Here is a 24,807-nt window from a genome sequence, read left to right on the forward strand (position 1 = left end):
CCCCTTATTATTCAGAGCTGCCTCTCTCGCCTACTACCTTCTCCTCAGTGCCGTAACAAGGGTGAGGTGAGTGAGGCACTTGTCTCTGGTGCACAAAATGGAGGAGCGCAGCTCTACCGTGATTGGTGGCCCTTCAACGGCAGCTGTGCCGCTGCCACTTCTTCGGCAGCAATTGACAGCGGGTCCCTGAGTCCGTCTCAGAGGGAAGGACCTGCCGCTGAATTGCCGCCACCACTTCATTCATTCTTCAGTGGCGGGTCCCAGAGTCCCTCTCAGAGAGAAGGACCCACCGCCAAATTGCCGCCGAAGAATGAGTGAAGTGGCAGTGGCAATTTGGCGGTGGGTCCTTCTCTCTGAGAGGGACTCAGGGACCTGCCGCCAAAGCGCCTGGAGCCGACCCTTGCCTCTGCACAAAAATTCCTTGTAACAGCTCTGCTTCTCCTCACAGTCAGCTATTTTTTTCCCCTGGTGTGTATTTCAGTTTTCTCTATGATCATTCTCAGCTGAATCCTTCTGATATGGAAATGGAGCTCTGGATCTGAGCACCTTTGAATTTGGGAAGAATTCAGATCTGGATCCAAACTTTGTGGCTATCCCTACCTATCTCTATAGTGCAGTTGAACCAAACTATGGGTTCCAAATCCCCCATCAGTGTAGGAAAGTTTAGTACCCGATCGGGATCCAGATTCGAACTCCTTTGCTTGGGGCCATCTCTCTTCTCAGTAAGTGAGCTTATACATGAGCACGTGGCCACGGGAGACTTTTTACTGCTTGACAGTCGGATTGGCTTTGCTGTGGCTGGGGTCTGGGGAAGTGCTTGTAGCTATGTGGTTATACGCTGAGGATTAGCCACAACTCATGAAGCCCTTTGGAGGCTCTGTAACTAGCACTTCAAGGCTTCTCATTTTGATAAGAGTGGAGCCTTCGGGATCTAACTCTTCATGTTTGATTTTCGCCTGCAATGCGCCTGTCTCGTTCTCCGCCATTCTGCTGCCAGCAAGACTGCGGCTGCAGCGGGGGAGGGTCAGAGCCCCCCCCCCCCCCCCATGTTGGCTCGCCCCCACTCAGGCTGCTGCGCTGTGCTCCTTTTCTCCGGGTATGCTCGCAGCGCAGAGAAAGAGATTAAAGCGCCCACACAGAGGCCTTTGGAGATCACCATGTTGCTCCCTTTCACCCCGCTGCACAGGCACCCCGAGTGGTGCAGCAAAGCAGCACAACGCACACAGTGGAATGGGTGGAGGGGAAGAGAAAGGGGGAGAGTTTTCCAGCTGACCCAGAGATTCCACTCCCAGCCACCCACTCATCTCCTGTTTCCTGCGGCTCTCTCGTGGTGGCAGAATGACATTCCCTCTCCTTTCTCACCGCCCACCAGAGACGAGAGGTCTCTGTGTTGCAGACAGGCCAGCCAGGATCTCGGCCATCGCTGGCTACTTGTCTTGTTGCTCTCTGACAGGGGCTGAAAGATTGCATTGTAAGGTTCTGGTTAGGGCTGAAGCCAGATTTTCTTCCAAGCCCTCGAGTCCGCTACAGAGCTCAAAGGCAACCCCTTCCGGCCCTTCACCTGAGAATAGCTGTTAAGAAGCGTCTGTCGTATCCATTGCCTGCTTAGCCGAGATCTGAAAAATCACTGTCAGCTCAGTGGCACTCCCTGGTCCAACCAACACTTTAGTGTATGTACCTTTGTCTCTTAGCCCTGTGTCTGTAATGTCGCATTAATACTAGTTTAGCTGGAATCCCCGGCCAACGGAGTACTGTGCCTAGCTCCGTTTTCCTTGATTTTAGGCAGCCCCAGTCAGTACTGTTACATGTTTAGCCTCTGAGCCTTCCCTTGGTGTCAAGTTACAGAAAAGCTACACCCTAGCAGTACCCCTATTTACATACAAATAACTCAAGTGCTTGCACTTATGTCGCCATTCAAGAGGCTTGCCAAAGAAGTTTTAATCCAATCAGAAGAAGCTTTAAAAGGAAGTCTGTAGAGTGATTAAAAAGGATCTTAACTTCAAATAAGTTGTCATTATTTTTCACTTTGTTTCATATTTGCAAAGATTTTTTTATCTGAGTTGAGAGGACAAAGATGCACATTTCTTAAAATACGTACGAAGAGATCAAGGTGTTAAGAAGATCTCAGTTGTGTGGAAAGTGAATATGACCCACAGGGATTAGTTTGCTTGTGCTGGTTTGGAGATTAACTCCTAATCACTGCTTAAAGACTAATAGGACTAATAGGAATTCTTGGAAACAGCAGGAAAAAAAAATCTTATAGACCAGACTGGTGAAAATGGCTTTCCAAAACAGTAAGACTTTTAAAGTTAAATTTAGTATTCAATGTTTTTTTTTCAGAATTTTATGCTCTATAATATATTACAAACATTTTAGCCTTTAAATTGTTACTTAAAATAATCTCTGTTGCTGCGCTGCAGTAGAAAGTTGATCTGTTTATTTTGTCGTTTTCAAACAGAAGCCGAAATGGTATTTTTAGAATTGATTGGTAGTTTAAAAACAGAGCTCAGTCTGTGGTTTCCTGAGTTAAGTGAATGGAAAGTCTGAACTCTACTGAATGAAGGAATTGGAAAAATATAGCTGAGTTTTATGAATCAGTCACCTCTGTGAATGCAACATGTGAATTCTTTTCTCTTTTGTGCAACTTTTATGTACTCAAAAACGTGTTCAACAAGAAAAGGGATAGAGTTTAAATTTATAAATGTAATAAATTTAGTTGCAGTGCTCTGTACTCTGTATTATACAGAGGACAGAAAAGAAAATCCTAAAACGACAAGGGGCATATTTTAGACCTGCTCTGTCACTGCTGGAATGTAGTTTTCAGTATGATGTAATGGTGTTCGGATGCACTTAATGAAAGTAAGTTAGTTAGTTAACCCTTTCAAAGGGTCTGTGTTCTTTTTAAAGAGCAGCTTTTATTACTTTCAGTTTCCTTTTTGCTTTTTTCAATTTACCGATTTTGCTTCACAGTTAATATCTAGACAGCTGTTAGTTCATATATATCTAGCATTGTTGAAATTAGCACAGTCACTGGGGTGAATTTTTAACTTCAGATTCTTAGTAATTCAAGAATAATTTAGATATGTGTTTTGCTCTAATCTATGCTAGTATTAGTCATGATGTCACTCCCCCATCATATACAGTAATGAAGATTCTTGACAAATGATTTACTTTATCTTAATAAAATGATCGTACTGCTAGGAACCTCAGCATATATTAATGTAAAAAGTATTAAGAAAAATCTAATACTAATTCAAGTTTGTAAAACGTTTGGGAGAAAGTCAAAAGAGGTGGTGGTCTTGGCCTTCCATTCAGTGTCCATTCAAACATGCTTCACTCTTCAATGCTAGTCTGCAAACAGATAATGACTAAAAGCTGCTATTAAATATTATAGAATGACCTGCCGTTCATTCATCTTCATGTCTTTTTTTGTAAGGAAGGGACAAAGACATTAAGTGGTGTTTAACCCATAGAGAGAGGCTTAGGTTGCAAGAATAATTGGCTAACTTCATTCCCAGTATAACTCTTAAATCAGTGGATTTCTAGAATCAAGAACTTTGGTCCCTTATACTAACCACTTGTATAGAATTTTTTTCAAACCTACGCAGATGGTAGATAATTGACATTCTACTATGGAAAAAAACCTCTGGGGATGTGATGTGACTGATTCCTTCCACTGCTTTCCAACAAGTATATTATGAATTACTAAACACATGAACATTTATGATACATATAACTTCTGATTTCAGTTTGCTTTTATACTGGCAGGTGAGGATGCAATGACAGGCGATACAGACAAATATCTTGGGCCGCAGGATCTAAAAGAGTTGGGAGATGATTCTCTGCCTGCTGAAGGATACATGGGTTTTAGTCTGGGAGCCCCGCTCTGCCAGGTATTGTATTTAATGTTTTTAAATTTTCATACTTCATCACAAATACACTCTGTTTCAAATCCAGTGCATTTTTTCACACGTTACCAAAATCAATTTTAAATAAAAAATGGTGGTTGCATGTTTCAGCAATCTGATAATCACTTATGTTTAAAATATACATTCATTGCTGTTTGGTTTTGTATTGTTAATTCATGTTGGCTTGTGGCAATGATGCAGAAAATTAATTGTTCATTTTTTCTGGTATCCACTCATGCTCTAGAAATATAAAAAGTGATTATTTTCAAACAGCTGGTAACCTACATAGAACATCTGTCTAAAAGCTAATACAGACCATCTAGCAAAAACAAGCTTCTTTCAGTCATTAGCACATGTTTATATATTCCCTACTGTGCCTGCTTTATCAGAGGAATGTAAACATCATAGACTGAAACTGGAAAAAATGAATGAGATTCATTTGGCTATATCAATACATTTGTTTCTTTAAAGGTGCAAATTAAGAATAAAATAGAAACATTCAATATAAAAATATTCCAAAAACAAATTAATTTTTTACACTTTTATTGTTAACCTAAATCCATTACCCTATTTCATTTGCTAGGGAATAAACAGATTTCTCTTTAAGGAAAATAGGTCAATATTTCAAAACAGATATTACAGAACACTGTTGATTTCAACCCTTGTATTTCTAGCACAGATGTTTGGATTGTTGAAAATTTTTACTAAAACTTATTGCATTGTACAATTTGCTTGAAACAAACAAAGCTATATGTGCAGAGATTACTTCCACAGTTGTGGACTAGCAGGGTGTTTACTGATAGTTGAATTATTTTGAAGCTAATAATTAAACTTCACAAACCAGAGCCCTGAGGACTTTTTCCTATAGTTTAATGATCTGTTGTAAAAAGTTATTTCATTGTCTAACAGTGAATGGCATCTCCCATAAGGTAAAAGCTTGATGTTTATTTTTCACTCTTGTTTGTTGTGGCTGCATTAGATATTGAAGCATGCACTTTGACTTTGCTCATTTAGTAATGCTCTGTATTCTTTTGTTTTGCTTATAATCCTCAGGTAATGTAATAAATGTTTATATTATAATACATCTAGAAGGGATCTTAAAGTACTCTTAAAAATAGTGTATGTGTTAGTTAGAAGATAAGCAAAATTACTTTTACAGGAAAATCTAATAGTTTTATATGGTTAAATAACATAGTTAACAATCTTAATTTTAAAATATAAGTTATATTATGGACAAAGCCCATCAATATGCTGTAGTTTCAGTATGTGGTAAATGTTCAAGTACATAGATGGGGAAGTGGAGGCGAAGAGAATGCAGGTAATGCACAAAATTCTGCTCAGAGATCTCCATGATAAACGTCACCTGTTACTCTGCTCTGCTCAGCTGTGTAATTTCCATGCAGGCGAGTGGGAAAGCAGAATATCCAAGCTGAGATCTATCATCTATATCTAAGAATGGAATTCTACCTCCTTTTTTTTCGCTTGAGAGAATTCTAAGGCTTTCATACTTCTGATTTTAACAGCACCATTATTCTTTGTTTCTGTGTAACTCATTCTTACATCTGCATACGTATATGTTATGCTCAGAAGAGACAAATATTATGTGCCTTTCATGTAATTTATTACATTTAGCAAAAAGCACATTGTGACTTTATCCTATTATTGATTCTGAGTGTAACATTAAGAAAAAATACATTAAATATGTCATCCAGCCATAGCATTTTGCTTTTTCCTGTCTGATTCCTCGCTTTCTATTTCTCCTGTTTCTTTTCCCTATAAATTTCTTTAAATAGTCCTAAAGTCAGGTAAGAAGGCATGACACCCTCATGACTTTTCTCTGCTTTGCCATTGCTCATTTTCATTTTACTCAGCATTGTGCAGTGGCATGCCTTTTTGTGTTTAATATTAGAAAATATTATTTTTATGGTGACATAACAAATATGACATGATTTCTTTACAGCCTTTATAATTTAAAAAGTTTGATTAATGTATGCTTATAATAATAAAAGTTCCAATTCTGATTCCATTAAAATTAGCAGGGTGTAGTGTAATGAGAAATTTAATGAATATTTTGAGGAACTTAGAAAAGTTCTAGTAACAAGAACAAGGTGCATGTAGTAAATTGTAGAGCTTTAAATTGAAAAAAGATACTTGTTTAAAATCATATTCATCTTTCTAAATGCTGTTTTTTTGTTTGAATTTCTTTTTTAGTCACTTAGCAAGCATGTCTGAACTTGTAGCATGTTTTCTAACACATACTATATGTATCTTCCAGGGCCAAATGTAATATGCACCCATATTTATTTTCTTTAGTCACAGCATATTCAGATTTGTCATTCTTAATTTCCAAAGTGTATAACATCGGCAAAATAACACCAAAAACTAATGTCTTTCCTTACTCTTCCTTGTGAACAAGGAACCTTTTTTACAAATTACTATGATTTTGATTTAGGGGAAAATGAATAAATAGGGTTTTCATAATAAAGTTAAAAGTAGCTCAGCCCCAAAGAGCTGAGACAAACTCTGAAATAGAACCAGTTTAAGACCCTGATCCTGCAGTTTGATGTGAGTGGGCAGAGCCTGCACATACACAGAACCCCGTGAGGTCAGGATCCACCCGCATGGATTCAATTGCAGGATTAGGGCCTAAAAGTGTTTTGGACTTTTTTCAGAGCTAGGATAAATATCTGAATATATTTTTGCATAGATTTAATCTCAGTCTGAACACCAAAGCAATAAGCAAGCATTCCTTGGGACTATTGGTTATGAGTATGATCAAAAAGAAAATAACATTATAAAAATTTAATATTCGATTTTTTTAGTGTCTCATTTATTCTACTTCAGCGATTATGTATATTTTATCATCTTTTGCATTTCCCTGGAAGTTGCATGTATTAATTTTTTTTTTGTTCATCCCATTGTCATCTACCTGTTCTATGGTAAATTGTAAATACAGCAGCCTCCGCTCCTTCAGTTCGGATAGGTCCTACACTCTGAACAGAAGTTCCTATGCACGAGACAGCATGATGATTGAAGAATTGCTGGTACCATCAAAGGATCCGGTATGTTGTACCACCTGGCTAGTATTTATGTTTTATCTATGTAAGGCCATGTTCTTCAGTCTTTTTACATTGCTTACTGAGACCACTTACCATGTCCATTAGCCTGAATGGGGGAAGAAAGGGGTTGAAATAAGGACTGAAGGATTTGCTCCATTGTGGGCTTGATCTTGCAAGAAGCAGAGCACTCTGGTCCTGATCCAGCAAAGCATGTAAGCACATAATTAATGGTAATCATGTGAGTAGTCCCACTGAAGTCAATGAAACTACTTGTGTAGTTAGGCATGCCCTTAAATGTTTTGTAGGATTAGGGCCAAAGTACTCAGCAGCTTGCAGGATTAATCCCTATGTTCACATGTGTTATTGCAGCCCTTTTATGCAGTAATAAAAGCCATGGACTAAGGTGTGCTCATTTGTGCACTTGTGGGATGCCCTTGATGTCCCTCATATGCATCCAAAGGGAAGAATTTGGCCTTGTGGTTATGATGAAGCTATTTTCACTAACTTCTAACCTAGTTTAAAAGTTTGTATAATGATTAATTCAACAAAAGTTGAATCTAGAGCTGCTTACAGTGTGGGAAAGAACTTATAAAAGTTAATAGTGGTTATAAATAGATGCTGTTTGCTTTGTTTTATGAGTTCTCAGAATTTGCTAGACAGACTTTTTAAAAATTTAAAATCTGACTGATTTATTCTAGTAAATTAACAGAAAAGCTATAGATTTGTTCAGAAATTGAATAAAAAATTTCATGTCAGTTTTGGGGTAAAAGGATAGCATAGCTGTATTGTGAATTATCTTCATAATATGTGAGGTCTGATCCAGTAGATTTTTATTCATGCACTTAGGGTGAAATTGACCCCTGTTCAGAAGACTAGCATATACCACTTAAGTCCCACTTTTGATTGTTAAACAAGTATTAAAGAAGGTTGTTGTGCTCCATAAACCTACTGTGTATTACAAAGGAGAACTGGAAAATGAAGCATAATTTATCAGTAATTGTGTCTTAGATCTGTTGTGAAGAATATTGGGTAACTGTACTTTTGAGGCAAACTCTATTCTGCATATGCTGTCACAGACTCTACTTCCTCTAGAGCAGTGGTTCTCAAACTTTTGTATTGGTGATCCATTTCACATAGCAACATAGTGCGACCCGCCCTTGATAAATTAAAAACACTTTTTTATATATTTAACACCTTTATAAATGCTGGAGGCAAAGCAGGGTTTGGGATGGAGGCTGACAGCTTGCAACCCCCCAGGTAATAACCTCACGGCCCCCTGAGGAGACCCGACGCCCAGTTTGAGAAGCCCTGCTTTAGAGTATCTCAACAAGACTTAGTTCTTGGATTAAACAACAGCAAATCTGGAGCTCTCATTAATGCTGATACTGAACAATACAGTAAAGCATTGATCTCCAACCTTTTTACACCCAAGATCACTTTTTGATTTTCAGGGCAACCCAGGATCTACCTCGCCCCTTCCCTGAGGCCCTGCATCTTCCCCAAAGCCTTGCCCTGCTCACTCCATCCTCCCCCCTCCATCGCTCACTGTCCCCTACCCTCACTCACTTGCACTGGGCTGGGGTAGGGGTTCGGGAGGGGGTGCAGGCTCTGGGCTGAGGGCGAGGGGTTCGCAGTGCGGGAGAGGGCTCTGGGCTGATCCTGGGGCAGAGGGTTGGGGTGCAGGAGAGGTGAGGGGTGCAAGCGCTGGGAGGGAGTTTGGGTGCAGGAGGAAGCTCCGGGCTGAGCCAGAGTGTTGGGGTGCAAGAGGAGTGCGGGCTCTGCGAGGGAGTTTGGAGGCAGGAGCTGGCCGGTTCCGGAAGCGGCATGGGGCTGGGACAGGCAGGGAGTCTGCCTTAGTGGCAGCCCCACTGCACCACTGGAGGTCATAATCGACTGGGAGATCATCTAGGATTGACCAGTCGATTGTGAGCAACCAGTTGGTGGCCACTGCTCTAAAGGCTCTTTTTCATATCTAACCTTCATTTTTATGATTTCAATTTTGTAATAGCGAATACAATTCACTGCAAGTAGAATTTTGTGCCCTCTAAGACAGAGGCCAGGCTGGAGTCTTCCTGAAAATCAAATATGGAATGTTATTTTAATTTAAATTTAATTGCTCTTAGGACTTTTGTTATGATCAGGAAAGGATCCAGAGTGTGATTATTATTGTAAGTTTGGGAAGGATGTGAATCACTTTGATGATAACCAGACATTTGATTCCAACTGCACATCTATCTATTTCAATTACAACATAAAAAGAATGTCTATTCCAGGTTCTTTGCACCATTGACAGATGATTAAAAGCATGATCCTGTCATGGTGAAAAGAGCAGTAACAAACCAACATCTGTATAAAAGAAGTCATTCCAACAAAATCAGAATTTCCCATCATGGTTCCTGCAAAACTCTAGTCCTGAAATACAAATCCTCACCTTCACCTGACTCCCCTCAAACCTCGCCCCACCTCAACATCTGCCCAAATCAGTGGGCTTAAGTCAACGTATTTGAGCTATTTTAACTGCAGTGGAAGGAAGTTACTCTGAGGGCAAGGGGCCCACAAAAAGAACATCCTACTAACAGTTGGCATATACCAAAGGAGTTCCAGATAATCTCTGCTGCAGCAGAACAAAAGTTTTGTGTCTTAGGAATACAAGCTACAAAGAGTTTTATAGGTCCAAACTTACACTTCAGCTCCACCTGGAAACCAACAGAAAGGCAGTGCAGATTCTGAAGTATTCATGCTATGTGCATATGCTGAGATACAGCACTTAGCAAAAAGCCACATTCTTCTGCAGCATCTTTCTGTTTGAGTGCATGTAAAGGGTAGTCCTATGCAGAGCTCATTACCATATTATAATTTTGCAGTGCAGTGAAAAAGGCATGAATTACTGCAACAAGGTCTGCACTTGACAGAGAGGGGCACGGCCTCTTGGATGGATGCAAATGGAGAAAAGCCACCATAGTGAGTTCTTCCTAAGATCATCGGGGAGCAGATGAAAATCAAGAGCCATCCCAGATATGGAAGTTTAAAAATCAGTATGTAGCAGCCCTGATTTTCAGCATTGAGTGCTAGTTTCTTGAGAGACGTTTCTGAAGCCCTCTAAGACCAGTTGGACCTTCTCAATGGTGGCCTTGACAATCTCCACCAATATTGGACCCAATACTTCCCTGTTAGTCTTCATCGACTAGGAAAGACATGGGTCCAAAGCACCATGTGCAACGCCAGCCTAATACAAGGAGAGAGTTCAGGTCTCTCTTCCTTTAGGGTCCTGTTTTGCTACCACAGATGTAGACAAGTCGATTAGAATCTGAATGATTTTCTCTTCAGAATTATTTACTTCACAATGGCAGGCACTCAAATCAGCCTTTGGAGTAGACAGCCTAAATTAACCAGTCTATCCACTATGTAGGATATCACAGTTGGTTGCTGAATCTCTCCTGTTTGGGTAAGCTCTCCTGGGAGAAAGGATCACAGTTTGCTGCACCTCTCGTATCACACAAGGCCATGCAGTCATGCAACTAGCAGTATTATTGCCTTTAGGAGAAATCAGTGAAATTTTGGCAATGCACTCTTGAAACCCTGCTGCTGATAAGGCCACCCAATACAAGATGAAGAGAAGCAAAAATTCTGAATAGTGCTGGAGACAGGATTACAGCAAAACACAAATGGTTATGGACACTAACATGTTTCCAGTGTAGTGAGCCATGAAGCTCCTAGGGATGCTGTACGTACAGTTTGTCAGAATTGTGGGAAGCAAAGATACTTAGAAAAGGACTCTAGAGCCCAGGTAGGCAGGCAATCCAGACAGATTTCACTCGATGGCAAGATGATGACCAGTGGTGGTTAACAACATATGTCAGTATTGGAACCAACACTATTTAAACTGCAGACAGGAAGCCTGTTAGCTCCACTAACGTCTTCCCAGATAAGAGATTGTGGCTAAGGGGACTTTATGGTGTCAGTGCAGTTCCATGACGAGTGAGATGTACTCCTTTATTCCTGAGGCTAGAAACCTAGCATTTTGAGGAAGGGATTGCCTGGCGAGATGAAGATCTTTGTCTGAATGTGGGGAATGGGAAAAGATTTTTTTAGGGGTTAAAGGCATGTGATTGTTCTTTGTATCAGGGAAGGGTCAACTGAAAAGGGTAAGAGACAGGTTACAACTGCAAAAGGGTATAGAGTGCAAGTCTAGTACCAGCTGGGTGAATTGCAGACATTGCAGATGAAGTAACATCATCTGTATTGTTCACTATTTTGTGTCCATGGTGCAGAGAGTTCTGTTTGCCTTTGTGGACATTTCAAATTTTTGATGACCCACCAGAGTTTGATCAACAGATGCTTGCTGCCTAAGACCTTGTGTCCAACTAACAGAAGGGACAGCATACCAACCTGATCCTCTCTCAAAGTTATCTGCAGGCAGACCTGGCCACAGGATGTAAAATATTGGTGGCTGTAAATACTTCCAAGAGATCTGTTTTGAGTGAAACAGATTAACTACTGTAGGTATCTGCAGTTTTTCAGAAAATAATGGACCAAACAATAGAGATCCTTTCCCTGGAGTTTGTTATTTGGAGACTATGCTGATTACTGGACAAAGCACTAGAAAACACTAAATATATTTGCAAGCAGTCTTACAGCAGCTCTGATGGGCAGGCTTGCATCTCCATCCAGGGCAATGTGCTATTTTGGGGGGCAGATTTTACTTAGGGCATAGGGTAATGGGAAAAGAAGTGGCAGTGAGTGTAGCTCCCTTCTTCACAAGTATGATGGAATTGTGGCGTTTTCTCATCTGCTAGTTTACTATGACAAATGTTTATGCCGGACCTATCTTCCAAGATATATGCTGTAATGGAGGATAGAGCTCCATGACACTGGTCCCCTGAGTGCCTGCAAGTATTTAAGCCAACAATGGGAAAATTGCTAACTGCCCCTTTTTTGATGCATTTGTCATCAAATCTTCGCTTTCTCCCTAATTTTGGACTGCTATTTTTCACCAGTGGAAGTTGGTCAGTGATTTTTTTCCCCATTGGGATGGGGCAGTAATTTCACACCATTTCCCCCAAAACAGTGGAAAAAATCCTTGATCCTGTTGCCTCCCACACATTACGTTAAATACACAAATGTTGGCAGTTCGCATAATTTTGAAATAATAATCTGTCAGATTGGAGTTAGCTAAATTTTGTAACTAAACCTCAAACCAGACCATGAACCTTTTGGGATTTACCTTAATTTAGCTTTTATACCTGTACTACCATATGATAAATCATCATGTGATTTTTTTTTGAAGTCACATAAATCCAGGGTAATAGAAATTGATGGGATTGGCATTTCCACATGAACTTGAAAGTTAAGGCATCCTGATGAAAATTTATCCTCTTCGTGGAATATGGAAGAATTGCTAATGCCATGTTGAAAAGGATTAGAGAAACTGCCTGCGTTAAAAATTAATTTGTCATTCTTGTATAATGGCCTGGCTAGCATATTGTAGGTATTCAACACTTGCCTTACTTTAGCATGCTACATGCCCATAATTATTGTTGTCTGCTTACTGGAATCATTGCACCTGATTGTCTGAAGTAAGTGTTTTACAGAAGAAACAGACCCTAATAAAAGAGCTAACTGAAAGAAGAGAAAATCAAAAACTATGTCTGATGTACAGCTGGACAGATGACAGAGCAAAGTTGAACCCTGAAGATTTTTAGACATGCTGTGAGGATATTGACTTTCTTGAAAACAAAGCCAAAATTCAAGAAACATTTAAAGAAAAAAACATTGAAAATGAGTAAAATGAGGGATGCAGGTTCTAGCCTAAAACAAACTATGAAACCTTCTCAGTGGAGGACTTTCATATGTCTGTGCTGGTATTTGTTGGATTTATGACTAGAACTGATATTCCCATTTAAAAGGATTTGTTTTTAAATTACCTTTAATTTACCAGTATATAAAGATGGAACCAATACATTATTCCCAATGCAGAAATGTTTACCATCTCATTTTTGATTTGAGTAATTTGTGTTCAAAGCAGTTCATGAGATTCAGGTCTAAAAAATGTAAGATAAAAGGTCAGAGAGTACTTGCTATCTTTATTCATGTTTTGGGTACAACCAAAAATATCTTATTTACGAGAAGCACTAAAATTTTGAGCAGAGTGATCTACCCAACCATTAGACAGGCTTTTGGTACTGAGTGACAAGCACATTGTTTTCTTGGAGTGATGTCTGACAGTGCTTCCTGCATGTTTTAGTTGCATTCATGTCACTTGCATTCCTCTCAGAAAATATGCCCATGCAGTATTTGATGATTTAAATAGTATAACTGGTTTAAAAAAAAAAGTTCAGCCATGATGCACTTCACCAACACAATCCGAAAGAATGTATGGAACCACAACATGGCATTGTCCCCAAAATGCCTCTATATGGGATGGTGAAAACTGAGTTAATGCCCTGAAGAACAAGTTCTTTTGAGTTCTACTTAATTCCTGCAAAAAGAACAATTTCACTCCTGTGATGCAGTAACACTTTAGGGACCCAGCTGAAAGTCTGACAGCGTTATTCTAGTGTGATTGACTTATCAATATTTGAAATTCAGTTATGACTAGGGCTTTGTGTTTGTCATGGAAGTCATGGTTTCCATGACTTCTGTAGCAGCTGGTGCAACTGGCCCGGGAGCCACCTGAGCAGCTTTGGCAGCCCCTGGGCCAGTTGTACTGGCTGCTGCTGGGGCAGTCTCTCCCCACCCCCCATCAGCAGGAGTTTGGGGGGACGGGGCTCAGGGCTGGGGGTTGGGGTGCGGGACTCCCCGAAAGAGTGACAGGAACTCCCCTCCTTCAGCTCCTAGTGCCACGTGCTGCCTCTGCCCACAGGCACCGCCCCTGCAGCTCCCATTGGCCGCAGTTCTCAGCCAATGAGGCTGCAGAGCCAGGGCTCGGGGCAGAATGGAGGCATCATGTGGAGCTCAGGAGTCTGAGGCATCATGACATCAATTAGGGAGGCATCATGTGGAGCTCAGGAGTCTGGTAGGGAGCTTGCCCCAGCCCTGCCAACCCTTCCCGCAGTGCTCCCAGACTGCGCCCCCCTTCGAGCACCTGCGGCACCCACCGGGCCATACCCCCCAGCACTTGCAGCGCGCCCCCTCCTCCCCCGAGCACCCACACACACACCCTGAGCACCTGCGGCCCCCCTGGGCCGCGTCCTCACCAAACATCTGTGCCCCCCCAGCCATCTCCCCGAGCACCCACGGTGCCCCTCAGGCCATTCCCCCCCAAGCATGACCCCCCAGTTTTAGTCAGAGGTATATACACCTCTACCCGATATAATGCTATCCTCGGGAGCCAAAAAATCTTACCGCGTTATAGATGAAACTGAGTTATATCGAACTTGCTTTGATCCACCGGAGTGCGCAGCCCTGCCCCCGGAGCACTGCTTTATGCATTATACCTGAATTCATGTTATATTGGGTCACATTATATCGGGGTAGAGGTGTAGTAAAGGTCATGGACAGGTCAGGGGCCATGAATTTTTGTTTAGTGCCCATGACCTATCCGTGATTTTTATTAAAAATACTCGTGACTAAAACATAGCCTTAATTATGACAATAGGAGGCCAATACTGTGCAGAGTTAAACAGTGTTTAAGTGTGTGAGTAGGGGGAACAGCCTTCCATAAAAATACCACATCCCGCCATACGTTGGCACATACCACATCCCGCCATACGTTGGCACACTCGTGACTAAAACATAGCCTTAATTATGACAATAGGAGGCCAATACTGTGCAGAGTTAAACAGTGTTTAAGTGTGTGAGTAGGGGGAACAGCCTTCCATAAAAATACCACATCCCACCATACATTGGCACACTGGCAGCCTGATTCTGCAGTTCCAGCGCAAGCTAAACATCCAATTAAGTCAACAGGAACTTTGCGCAAGTAAGGATTAGAAGCAGAGCCGTCCGTTGGGTAAAGCAAATCGGGGTGACCGCTCCGGGCCCTGTGCTTTGGGGGGCCCCGTGCTTCGATAGAATTGTGAGGAGGCAGGCGGGCGAGTGGGCTGAGGAGGCAAACAGGGAAGCGAGAAGCAGGCTGGCAGGGGAGGGAGAGGAGGAGCCCCCAGAACCACCACCTCCTCCCCCCCAGTGCCTCCTGCCTACCAGTGGCCCTGCCAGTCAGCACCTCCCACTCCCCAGCTCCTACTGTCCGCCGCGGCTCAGATGTTTTGTGGCTTCAGGAGGCGCTGAGGGGGGAGAGGAACCCAGGGAAGAAGGCAGAACTGGGCGGGGAAGGGGCGGGGGTGGGAAGAGGCAGGGTGGCAGTGGGACCTGGGGGGAAGGGGTGGAGTAGGAATGGTGCCTGGGCCTTAGAAACTCAGCTCCTATGTTCTGGGGCCTGCACCCCCATAGGGTTGTCCCTGGTTACAAGACTTAACCCTAGATGGATTTCCTAGGAGTTTTCTGCACAAGCAAACAATTTTCCATAGCTTTTTCTTGACCTTGTATTTATATACAAATTGGACAAAAGTGCGGGAGAGAGAACTGTAATTAGGGATGCAACAAAAGCAGAAAAAGAGGAAATTTAACGTGCTGTAGCATTCATTTCACCTGCTTTGAGAATTCTGTGTTTCCTAGGTCAGTAATTTGCAGCTGCTAGAGCGGAGAAATGTCAGTAGGAGTGTGTGCAGAGGAAGTAATTCTAACTGTAAAATGACAGAGTTGAGATGTGCTGGGCAGAAAAGTTTGACTTTTTCGTGTTGATTTTAAATATCTATTTGTTTATCTTTTTGAAGCACCTGACATTTCCAAGAGAATTTGATTCTGATTCTCTGAGACATTATAGCTGGGCTGCAGACACCTTGGACAATGTTAACCTTGTCTCAAGTCCCATCCATTCTGGGTAGGTCATTTAACAGATTTCCTTTAAGTGTGAAAATGTACTGTTATGTGGACATTATAACCTACTGAAATTGCTGGTAATGGTTCCAGTCCTACACCAGTTAAAAAAGCCAATGGCAAAACTCTTGTTGACTTCAATGAGAACAGGGTCAGGTCTAAAGATAATCATGAATTACATAGAAAGAAAGAACTTGTATTTCAGCCTTCCAGAAGGTTTCATCTGAGATGTCGGCATGAATTTCTGAGACAGGCAGTGCCTTAATCAAAGGCCTCTCAATAGTGTTATTAGGAGTGGTGAGCTCAAGTCTTGCATCTCATCATGAAATTTTTCCTTCATGCTTAATTTCCTAGGCGCAAGGAAAAGCTGAAATCCCACAGGGAACTTCCTGTAATAAGCTTGTTTTGCCTTTTCTGTTGCTTATGCTTTGCTTTTAAATGTCTTAGGATGATTTTAGTTATGTTGTATTAAATTGTTCTAAATATGAAATTAGAGATACAATGCTTCACTTGCTGTTCACTTTTCCATAAAAAATGAGAGCTCGTAATTTAATTTTCTTTTATTTGCACCAAACTTTCCCTTTTCCCACCCCAACAAAAATTTTCTTTTGACATTAATTACACAATTCACTACCAATAAAGCATCAGTATTATTGCAGTGTTTCTCAGTGGTACCACAAGTAATTGAGATATGGGTGATGTTTGAAATGCATATTGTAGAATTTTCCAGTTAAAAAGTATAAATAACCAAAGGGAATTCTGTGTCACACATGAGCTTACCTAATATCAATATTTGAAGTAAAATTTTCAACGAGAACAGGAAACAAAATTATGTATTCCTTTTCACTGATTTCTGCCCCCTCCCTCCTCACACACACACATTTTATGACTAGCTTCACTTATTATAATGTAAAGAGTGCATTTTAAACCAACAAGCTCCAAGAGAGTCAGAGTTAAGGGTAAGGTCCCAGGTCAGCCAAGCACTTAAGAATGTAGCTAAGCAGAGTACCAATATAAAAGATGAGGACTAACAGGTAGAATTTTAGGTCCCGATCCAGCAAAGTACCTAAGCATGTGCTTAACATTGAAGTCAGAGTTTCAAGGAGATTCAGCTCTAAGATTAAAAATTTACCTATTAGTATTGTTATTTTAGCTGAAATTGCCCTCCTGCACAGACCCTAACAATCATGGACAATTTTGCATGGGCTTTATCCTGCATTCCTTGCATATCTAAAATTCCCAGGCATATCTTAGAATGTCCCTCTAAAACTCCATCTGCAGAGCACTTGCCAAGTTTGTGTTCCCAGATTAGGGAGAGCAAGGCACAATCGTCTCCTGCTTGCCTATCCCTTTTCCCCATGTACACATATTCAGAAGAAACAATCTAAAATTTGTCCCATGTTCTTATTTCACCATAAAAAAAGGGGTGGAGATTTTGGTGTGCAAGGAATGGAAGATCTAGCCCCAAATCACCGAACATTCGCAAAGGAAGGAATTATGGCATTAATTTATAATCTTCTGGCTTTTCTCATTTTAAGCCAAGGTATTTTTTTTATATTGTTCTTTGAGTTTAGGTAAGTCTTTCTACCAGTCTGTGCTTTGCATCTTTCTCTTAATAAGCATTACACTGCTCCGAAATCTGCTAAGAAACCTTCAACCTACAGATGGGTTAAGCACAGATTTGCTGGAACAAACATAGGTTCTTATGACCTAAATTTTTCAGGTGTAACCCTGTATACTCACTTTTCCCCATGTCTGCATGTTGCATCTTTTAAAACCTTGGTTTCCTTGGCTCAGTGAAAGAATTAGTACACTAACATTATTTTAATAAGAAATACAGAAGACTTGGATCCTAGGCTGTAAATATACTATACGTTAGATTAAGCACAGTACATTCCCATATCTATAAACTTTCAAAAATTCAATTTGAAGAGAAATAACTCCCATAAGCCATTCATTAAATTTCTCTTCAAATTGAATTTTTGAAAGTTTACAGATATATATCTTCTTATACTGTACTTTGGAAAATAAACTGCTGTATGCAAGCACAATGGTTGATTTTCCAAGATACACAGTGAAGCATACTTGTGAGTATGACATAAATTCAAAGAACCCATGTCACATTGAATTCTGTGTTGATCTCTGATAGGCACAAAAGCTTACGGAGTCTTTTCAGTTGTCCAAGCACTCATGCAACTCCGAGAAATGCTAATAGAAGTTATAGGCCAATACTGAGAGGAGACATGACCCTTAAATTAATGCTACATTTAGAAAAGATTTTTTTCAGCGTACAGCATATTATGTATTACAAAACGTGATACAGTATATATAAAATGGAAGCCAAATCATTTTTAAAGTTGGCTCTCAAATGCATTGCTTTCATTATTTTTCTGATGGTTGCTTTTCTTTGGCTAATTATTGACATTTTCTGTTGCTTGCTTCTAATTATCTTATATTAATTTTTCCCATTTGCTTTCTAAATTATTTTGCAGCTGTTCCTCTCCACTTCCCCAGTATGATTCAAGGTGATAACTATGTCCTTTCTGTGAATCCTCATTTAGTTTTATTTATGTCAGCTCTCTGTCCACAGTTGAAGTGTGCATAGATGTTTGTAGTGCATCCTCTTATATCCTCTGTCTTTTGTTTATTTTAAAGTAGAAATGTTCACTCTTTAGCTTTTAGCTTTGTATTTCAGAGTTCATACTTTAGCTGACTTTATTAGACAGGCCTTAAATGAGATAAACATCAGCTGCTAATCCTTTCGATAGAAACAGTGCATGAAGTATTATTTGAAAATATTTTTCACGAGAATTATGTTTTTAAAAGAGAAAATCACCACTTTGAAAATTTAATGAGTAAAATGTTATTGGCAATAAATCCATTTTCCATATAGCCGGGAATGTGTAAAGATTGGACTGTTTAGGCTTAGTATTTTGGTAACTGCTTGTAGCTTGTACTCTTTCTGATCCTGCTTGGGTTTGCCACTAATGCACTGTCAAGTGTAGCATATTAACCAGGTGAATAACATTGCCTTAATCTTTCCTTTTATATGTGATTGTTTGATTACATGAATATCTTTTGTTCTATTAATTAAGAATTGGGCTAAAATATGCAAGTATCTGCATACACGATGGACAGTTATCCTATCTGTGGGGCAACATACTAGGGCAGGAATAACCTGTATGAGATATGAAGCAGCCAGGCCAGGGACCACCCTTGCCAAAACTCACAGGCAAATACCCTTGAAAGTCCATCCCTGTTGCAGTATGTCCTTCAGCAGCTCCCTCAGTGGAATATTCACAAAGTGTACGTCTCTCAGGTTATGGGTGAACAGCGACAACGGTTGTGTTCCACTTGGCTGCCTCTTTTTCCTGTGTACACATATTTAATCTGAATTAGCCCTACATTTTTGGCTGGCAAAAATCGGGGAAAACTAAAAAGGCAAACAAAGCAAAACCGTAAAAGAGTCCACTTAATATTTCCCTCTCTGTAACAAAGGTCCATGTGCCCTTGCTTAATATTTTACTTTGTGTTGTAAATTTTAATGGCAATACTCCCTGAAATCTTTTTGCAGCTTGTCAGCAGCTGGCTTACTGCCCATTAGATCATGCCATGGACATTTCTCTGAGTGTGCCCTGTGAAATCCTACTGATATCAGTAGTGTTGGCCATCTACCAGATCAGGGGTAGGCAGCCTATGGCACGCAAGCTGATTTTCAGTGGCACTCACAGTGCCCGGGTCCTGGCCACCGGTCTGGGGGGCTATGCATTTTAATTTAATTTTAAATGAAGCTTCTTAAACATTTTTAAAACCTTATTTATTTTACGTACAACAATTGTTTAGTTATATATTATAAATTTATAGAAAGAGACCTAAAAATGTTAAAATGTATTACTGGCATGCGAAACCTTAAATTAGAGTGAATAAATGAAGACTCGGCACACCACTTCTGAAAGGTTGCCAACCCCTGTACCAAATAGAGCAATCTTAAGAAGCAAAAGCAACATGAACATGTAGGGCAGGACATGGGATATTTATGATAAATCACAGTGGAAAATATAAGTGTTCTATGACCAAAGGCAAGCCTCTAGCACCTTCAGAGCTTGTTGGTTAGAGCCTGATGTTAGCATACATAGTATTCTGCTATTGACTTCAACCTCACAAAGTCAAGTAAGTTTAAAGCCAATAGATGAATAGTTAACTCACTGACCCAAAAGTCTAATTTCATTGTAATTTTTCATTACTTAGTTGATACTGTCAAAAACAGTAGGTAAAGAAAAAATAGATAAAGAAATATTGTAGAGAGAAAATATAGGATCTAAAGATAAAACATGTTTGTTATAATTGTATATTGGAATCACAAATAGAACTGATTAATAGGTGGATCCATTGGAACATACTTTAGTGTATTTAAGTATGCAGGTTTTGTTATAAAGAGAGTTTTTCACCCAAAACATTATAAAAATGGGAAATGAATTTAAATATTCAATATTAAGGATTATTGCAAATTACATATCAGATATTTTAAAATTCTAAAGTACTTTTATTGACATGCAGATCTAAAATCTATAGAAAATGTTTGATCAGCTATTTTATGAAGACTTTTCCCTCTCAGATATATTTTATCTCCCAATCCATGCAAACAAACGTAGACTGCTTTTACAGTATGTAGGGATAAGCCCACTTGCAAATTTCTGATCCAGACTTCAAGTCCCACATAGTTACAGGGTTCTGATCTGATATGGAGATTTGAGCCTATATCTACTTATATGACAAGCATGTAAAATATAGTGAATCAGTATTCCACACTTTGCTTCTATATTAAAGTCCTCAAACCTCATGAAACAATAAGTAAAATGGTAGTATGAACCTATGGAAAGTTCATCACCTTCCCATCCTACGTAATCCGCTTTTCTTCAGCATGAAGAAAACAAGGTGATTGATTTACCTATAACACATGACGGTTTTGTTTTTCTACTCCACATATTTGCTTCTTCCTTGCCTGTCAATTTAAGTTCTATAAAACAAGAAATACAAGGGCCTGATCGTTCACCCATTTTGTGCAGACTTCTCCCACTGAAATCACTAAGAATTCTGAGTATGGAGTATTTTCAGGATTGGGCTGTACAGTTTTGCTGTTACTTTTGATATTTTGTCTGTAATCAAAAGGAAATTATCAGTATCATCTGTAGTTCCCAGTGCTCTGTGTGACCTTTCCTAGTGAACAACCGTCTCCATGGCTTCAAGAGGCTCTTACCCTTCTGTGGAATAAATTTATAGCTCTTGTTCTCACTAGAGGAAAGCTAAATTGCCAGAAATACAAAGCTGAATGGATTCATCTGTTAATTATTTTAAGGTTTAATCCTTAAGTGCAGGAAGCATTAGCAACAACATGGAGAAAGCTGGAATCATTAAATGAAATTAACTACTGCTTCAGGGTTTGCATATCGCACACAAGGAAAAAAACAAAACGTTATTTGTATGGAAAGTTAGTTTATAAACCATGCACCAGAGATGTAGATCCACTACTGCAAGTTCTGTTTAAAGATAGAGTTGTAATCAAGAAATTACATTGTATTATATTTGGAGAGAAGGGATGGTATTGCAGAGCCACAGAAGGGATTTTGACTCCCAATTTCTATTAATTTCTAATTGAACATGGATAGCCAATAATAATTATAATATGCAGATATGGGGTGCTTTATAAATAAAATAATTGGAGTCTTGAACAACAATAATAAAAACAAAATCGCTTAGCTGACTTTGAAAAACCTACTTATGGAGCTTAGTAGGAGGTCAGGGTCTGCTGTCTGCTCTGGGACTAGCTTCTACTTCTTGTGTTTTTGCCATTTGTGTCAAGGGCATTTAGAGATTTAGGATTAATAAATTTAATATTTTATAAAATGAAATAAATAATACATTTAGCATTTGTGTTTAATGTTAAAATAAATTGTCTTTTAATATCTCCCATTTAAAAAAAATTATGTTGCATTTTTTGATATACATAACTGATTTCCTTTTAATTATTTACAAAGCTACAGAAACCTGGAAAAAAACACAGAAGAGACAAGAGTTTAGAGAAACAAAGCACAATATTCCCTCTAGCTTAACCTGTTTACAACAGACATCCATGTCAATATGAAGAGTGGTGGAATAATTGATTTTAGAGTGGTATAAATGTATAGAACATTTTTTATGCTTAATGTTCTGATTCATACATATTCACCAGAACCATTTAATAACCTTGTTCATCACAACCCCAGTGTCAGTTTTCACATGGCAAAGTAGGAAAGTGTGCTTTTAAATGGGTTTACCCAAAGACTTTTGAAAGACTGAGATCAAAATATAAAAACATGGATTTCTGTTGTCCTTAGCCTCTACTGACAGGTTGTCTTGTGCATGTGGGACTCACTACTTTGAATTACAGAGTGTAGCAGAACATTTAGTAATAAAGAACTATTTTAATGCACTAATAATACACTAATAATTTAAGTAGCTGTATACATACTCTCTCTAATCCTAGTTTATTTTTCCTAAATATTTAGTAGTACTTGGATCTTCCATCATTATGCTACTAGACCATTAGAAATGTGTGTTTTGCTGATTATTGTTTAAATTTAATTATAAATTTAAAGAATCCTGCTTACAGTTATGGCATATGAGGTGTTTGTTTCTTAACATGTTCGCTGATGCTTTCATTGTAATATTTTATTTTATTAGACTTTTCCTGATTTACATGAAGTTTTCCTTGTTTGATTTCCGACCCTTTTAATGACATGTTCTCCCTTTCTCTACAGTTTTCTGGTTAGTTTTATGGTTGATGCACGTGGGGGCTCAATGAGGGGCAGTCGCCATCATGGAATGAGAATTATTATTCCACCACGCAAATGTACAGCACCCACTCGCATCACCTGCCGTTTGGTAAAGAGGCATAAACTGGCCACCCCACCACCAATGGTTGAAGGAGAAGGACTAGCCAGTAGACTGGTAGAAATGGGGCCTGCAGGTGCACAGTTTTTAGGGTGAGTTGTTCTATGAATCCCACTGTTAACATTCCATATTGCATCTTTCATTTCCTTCATCTTGTGGATGTAAGTAATTAAATGTAGAAACTACTTAATCTGAACATTTAAGGTAGGCCTCTGTACTGTATACAGACTAAATTCTGACATTCTTACCCAGGAAAAAAATCTCTGATTTAAAGGGAGTTTTGCCTGTTTAAAAACTGCAGGTTGTGCAAAAAGTAAATAAAGCTATGAAAAGGCCTAATTCTGCACTCAACTACTCATACGTAACTCCCTCTGAAGTCAGTCAGAGTCGTGTATATGTATCCAAGCACAGAATTTAGCTTTCATTCTGTGTGATGAGTAGAATACCAGTAGAGTAGAATGAGTAGAATAATATGACTTTCATAAGAAGGTTCAGTATAATTATGTACCATTTTCCAAATGTAGAGCATTATCTTCTACTCAGCATGTGTGCATAGCCCCCTCCGACATTAATGGGAGCTGCACACCTACATCCAGTAGGGAAAGGACCATTGTGCATGATTCCAGATAACTTAATATAGAGCATCATTTAGTGCAAATGCTAGTAACTAACATTTTTCAAAGCTAAAATTAGGAGAAACAATCCACTATGATGTGGTTTTTTTTTAATTATCAATTTTGTTCATTACCATAAGTGGCATCCTGGTGAAAACTGCTGGTTCTGTCGGGAATGACAGTTTGTTCCTAATTTCCCCTTCTTGTTTCTCTTCCTGCTGCATGGATGTTATTCAGTAAACTGCATCTTCCTACCAATCCTCCCCCTCTAAATGAGGGTGAGAGCATGGTTAGCCGAATCCTGCAGCTTGGGCCTCAAGGAACAAAATTTATTGGGTAGGATGCTTATAGAAAAATTACAGAATGTCTACAATTTTTTTCTTTTCTTTTGTTTTGTTTTTGTTTCCAATTTTTTGTCATTCCCATATTTTTTTCTAGTTTCTAAAGCTTTCAGTTGACTTACGTCACTGAAAGAAAATCATAGTGGCTTGATTTATTATAGCTCTGCTACTGTAACTATCTTGTGCTTTAGGCATGTGAAATTCACTGCAAGCATTCTGCTTTCATAACTTGCTGTGCTTTTGTAATTTTTTAAAATTTGAACTGTTTCAACTTCATCAAATACATTTTAATACACGACAGCCCTTTAATTTCAACCTTGTGGTAGAGAAGGTATTTACAGGGTTTGAGTCAGTCTATTTCAGGAATAACTCTGTCAAATGTGGATACATATGTTGTACTTATTTGTAAAATATGAGCATGTACGGAAAAAATATAATTGAATAAATGATTTCATTTAATAAGGCAAGAAATGATAACCTTTTAAAACTGAAGTAGGCATCAGGTTGAAAAAAATAAATATGAATTTTGGTACATTTTGGGAAAACAAGTACAATAGTCAAACAAGTTACAATGTTTATTCTAAAAAAGTTAGAAAATAGCCTCATTGTTTGCATTAGAACGTTATTGTGAAATTTATTGTATTATGTTTTTAAAATATTGCTTAGAATATATTGCTTAGAATACCTGTTTAATACCTTCTCACTGAGTATTCTTGTTAAACTTCATGCACACAATTGTGTGGTTCCTAAATATTTACAGAGACAGTATCTGATATATTAACCTGCAAAGATTGTATTAAAAAGTTGGTTAGTTCTTTTTAACTTGAGAAGCTTGTGTAAACAGTATCTTAGGAAAATAAATACCTTGAGAAACAATGTAATTGAATTTTTGGCATTCATCTACTGTAGGTGGTGGGATAAACCTTTGCATTTCTATCAGCAATCAAAGGCGTAAGATCAGAATAACAGACTTTGGGTATTTTTAAAAGCATCTAAGAGCTTATTAAATAATCTGCCTTTTTTCCTATTTTTATTAAAATTGCTATTGTCTAATTCCTACTCCTTAGATATTTAATGT

At 39.1% G+C, this 24,807-nt stretch overlaps 1 protein-coding gene across 2 annotated transcripts in view; it reads left to right on the forward strand.

Annotated features, from left to right (window-relative positions):
• Positions 1 to 24,807, forward strand: part of ANK3 (ankyrin 3) — a 295,498-nt gene that overhangs the window by 202,511 nt on the left and 68,180 nt on the right. For both annotated transcript variants that reach the window (XM_030568802.1, XM_030568803.1), the window contains exons 24-27: positions 3,769 to 3,898; positions 6,865 to 6,970; positions 15,742 to 15,848; positions 22,642 to 22,866. In XM_030568802.1, the coding sequence (XP_030424662.1) occupies positions 3,769 to 3,898; positions 6,865 to 6,970; positions 15,742 to 15,848; positions 22,642 to 22,866 (568 nt within the window). The remainder of the gene's footprint in view (positions 1 to 3,768; positions 3,899 to 6,864; positions 6,971 to 15,741; positions 15,849 to 22,641; positions 22,867 to 24,807) is intronic.

This window comes from Gopherus evgoodei, chromosome 7, assembly GCF_007399415.2.
Source record: "Gopherus evgoodei ecotype Sinaloan lineage chromosome 7, rGopEvg1_v1.p, whole genome shotgun sequence".
NCBI classification, from domain to species: domain Eukaryota; kingdom Metazoa; phylum Chordata; order Testudines; family Testudinidae; genus Gopherus; species Gopherus evgoodei.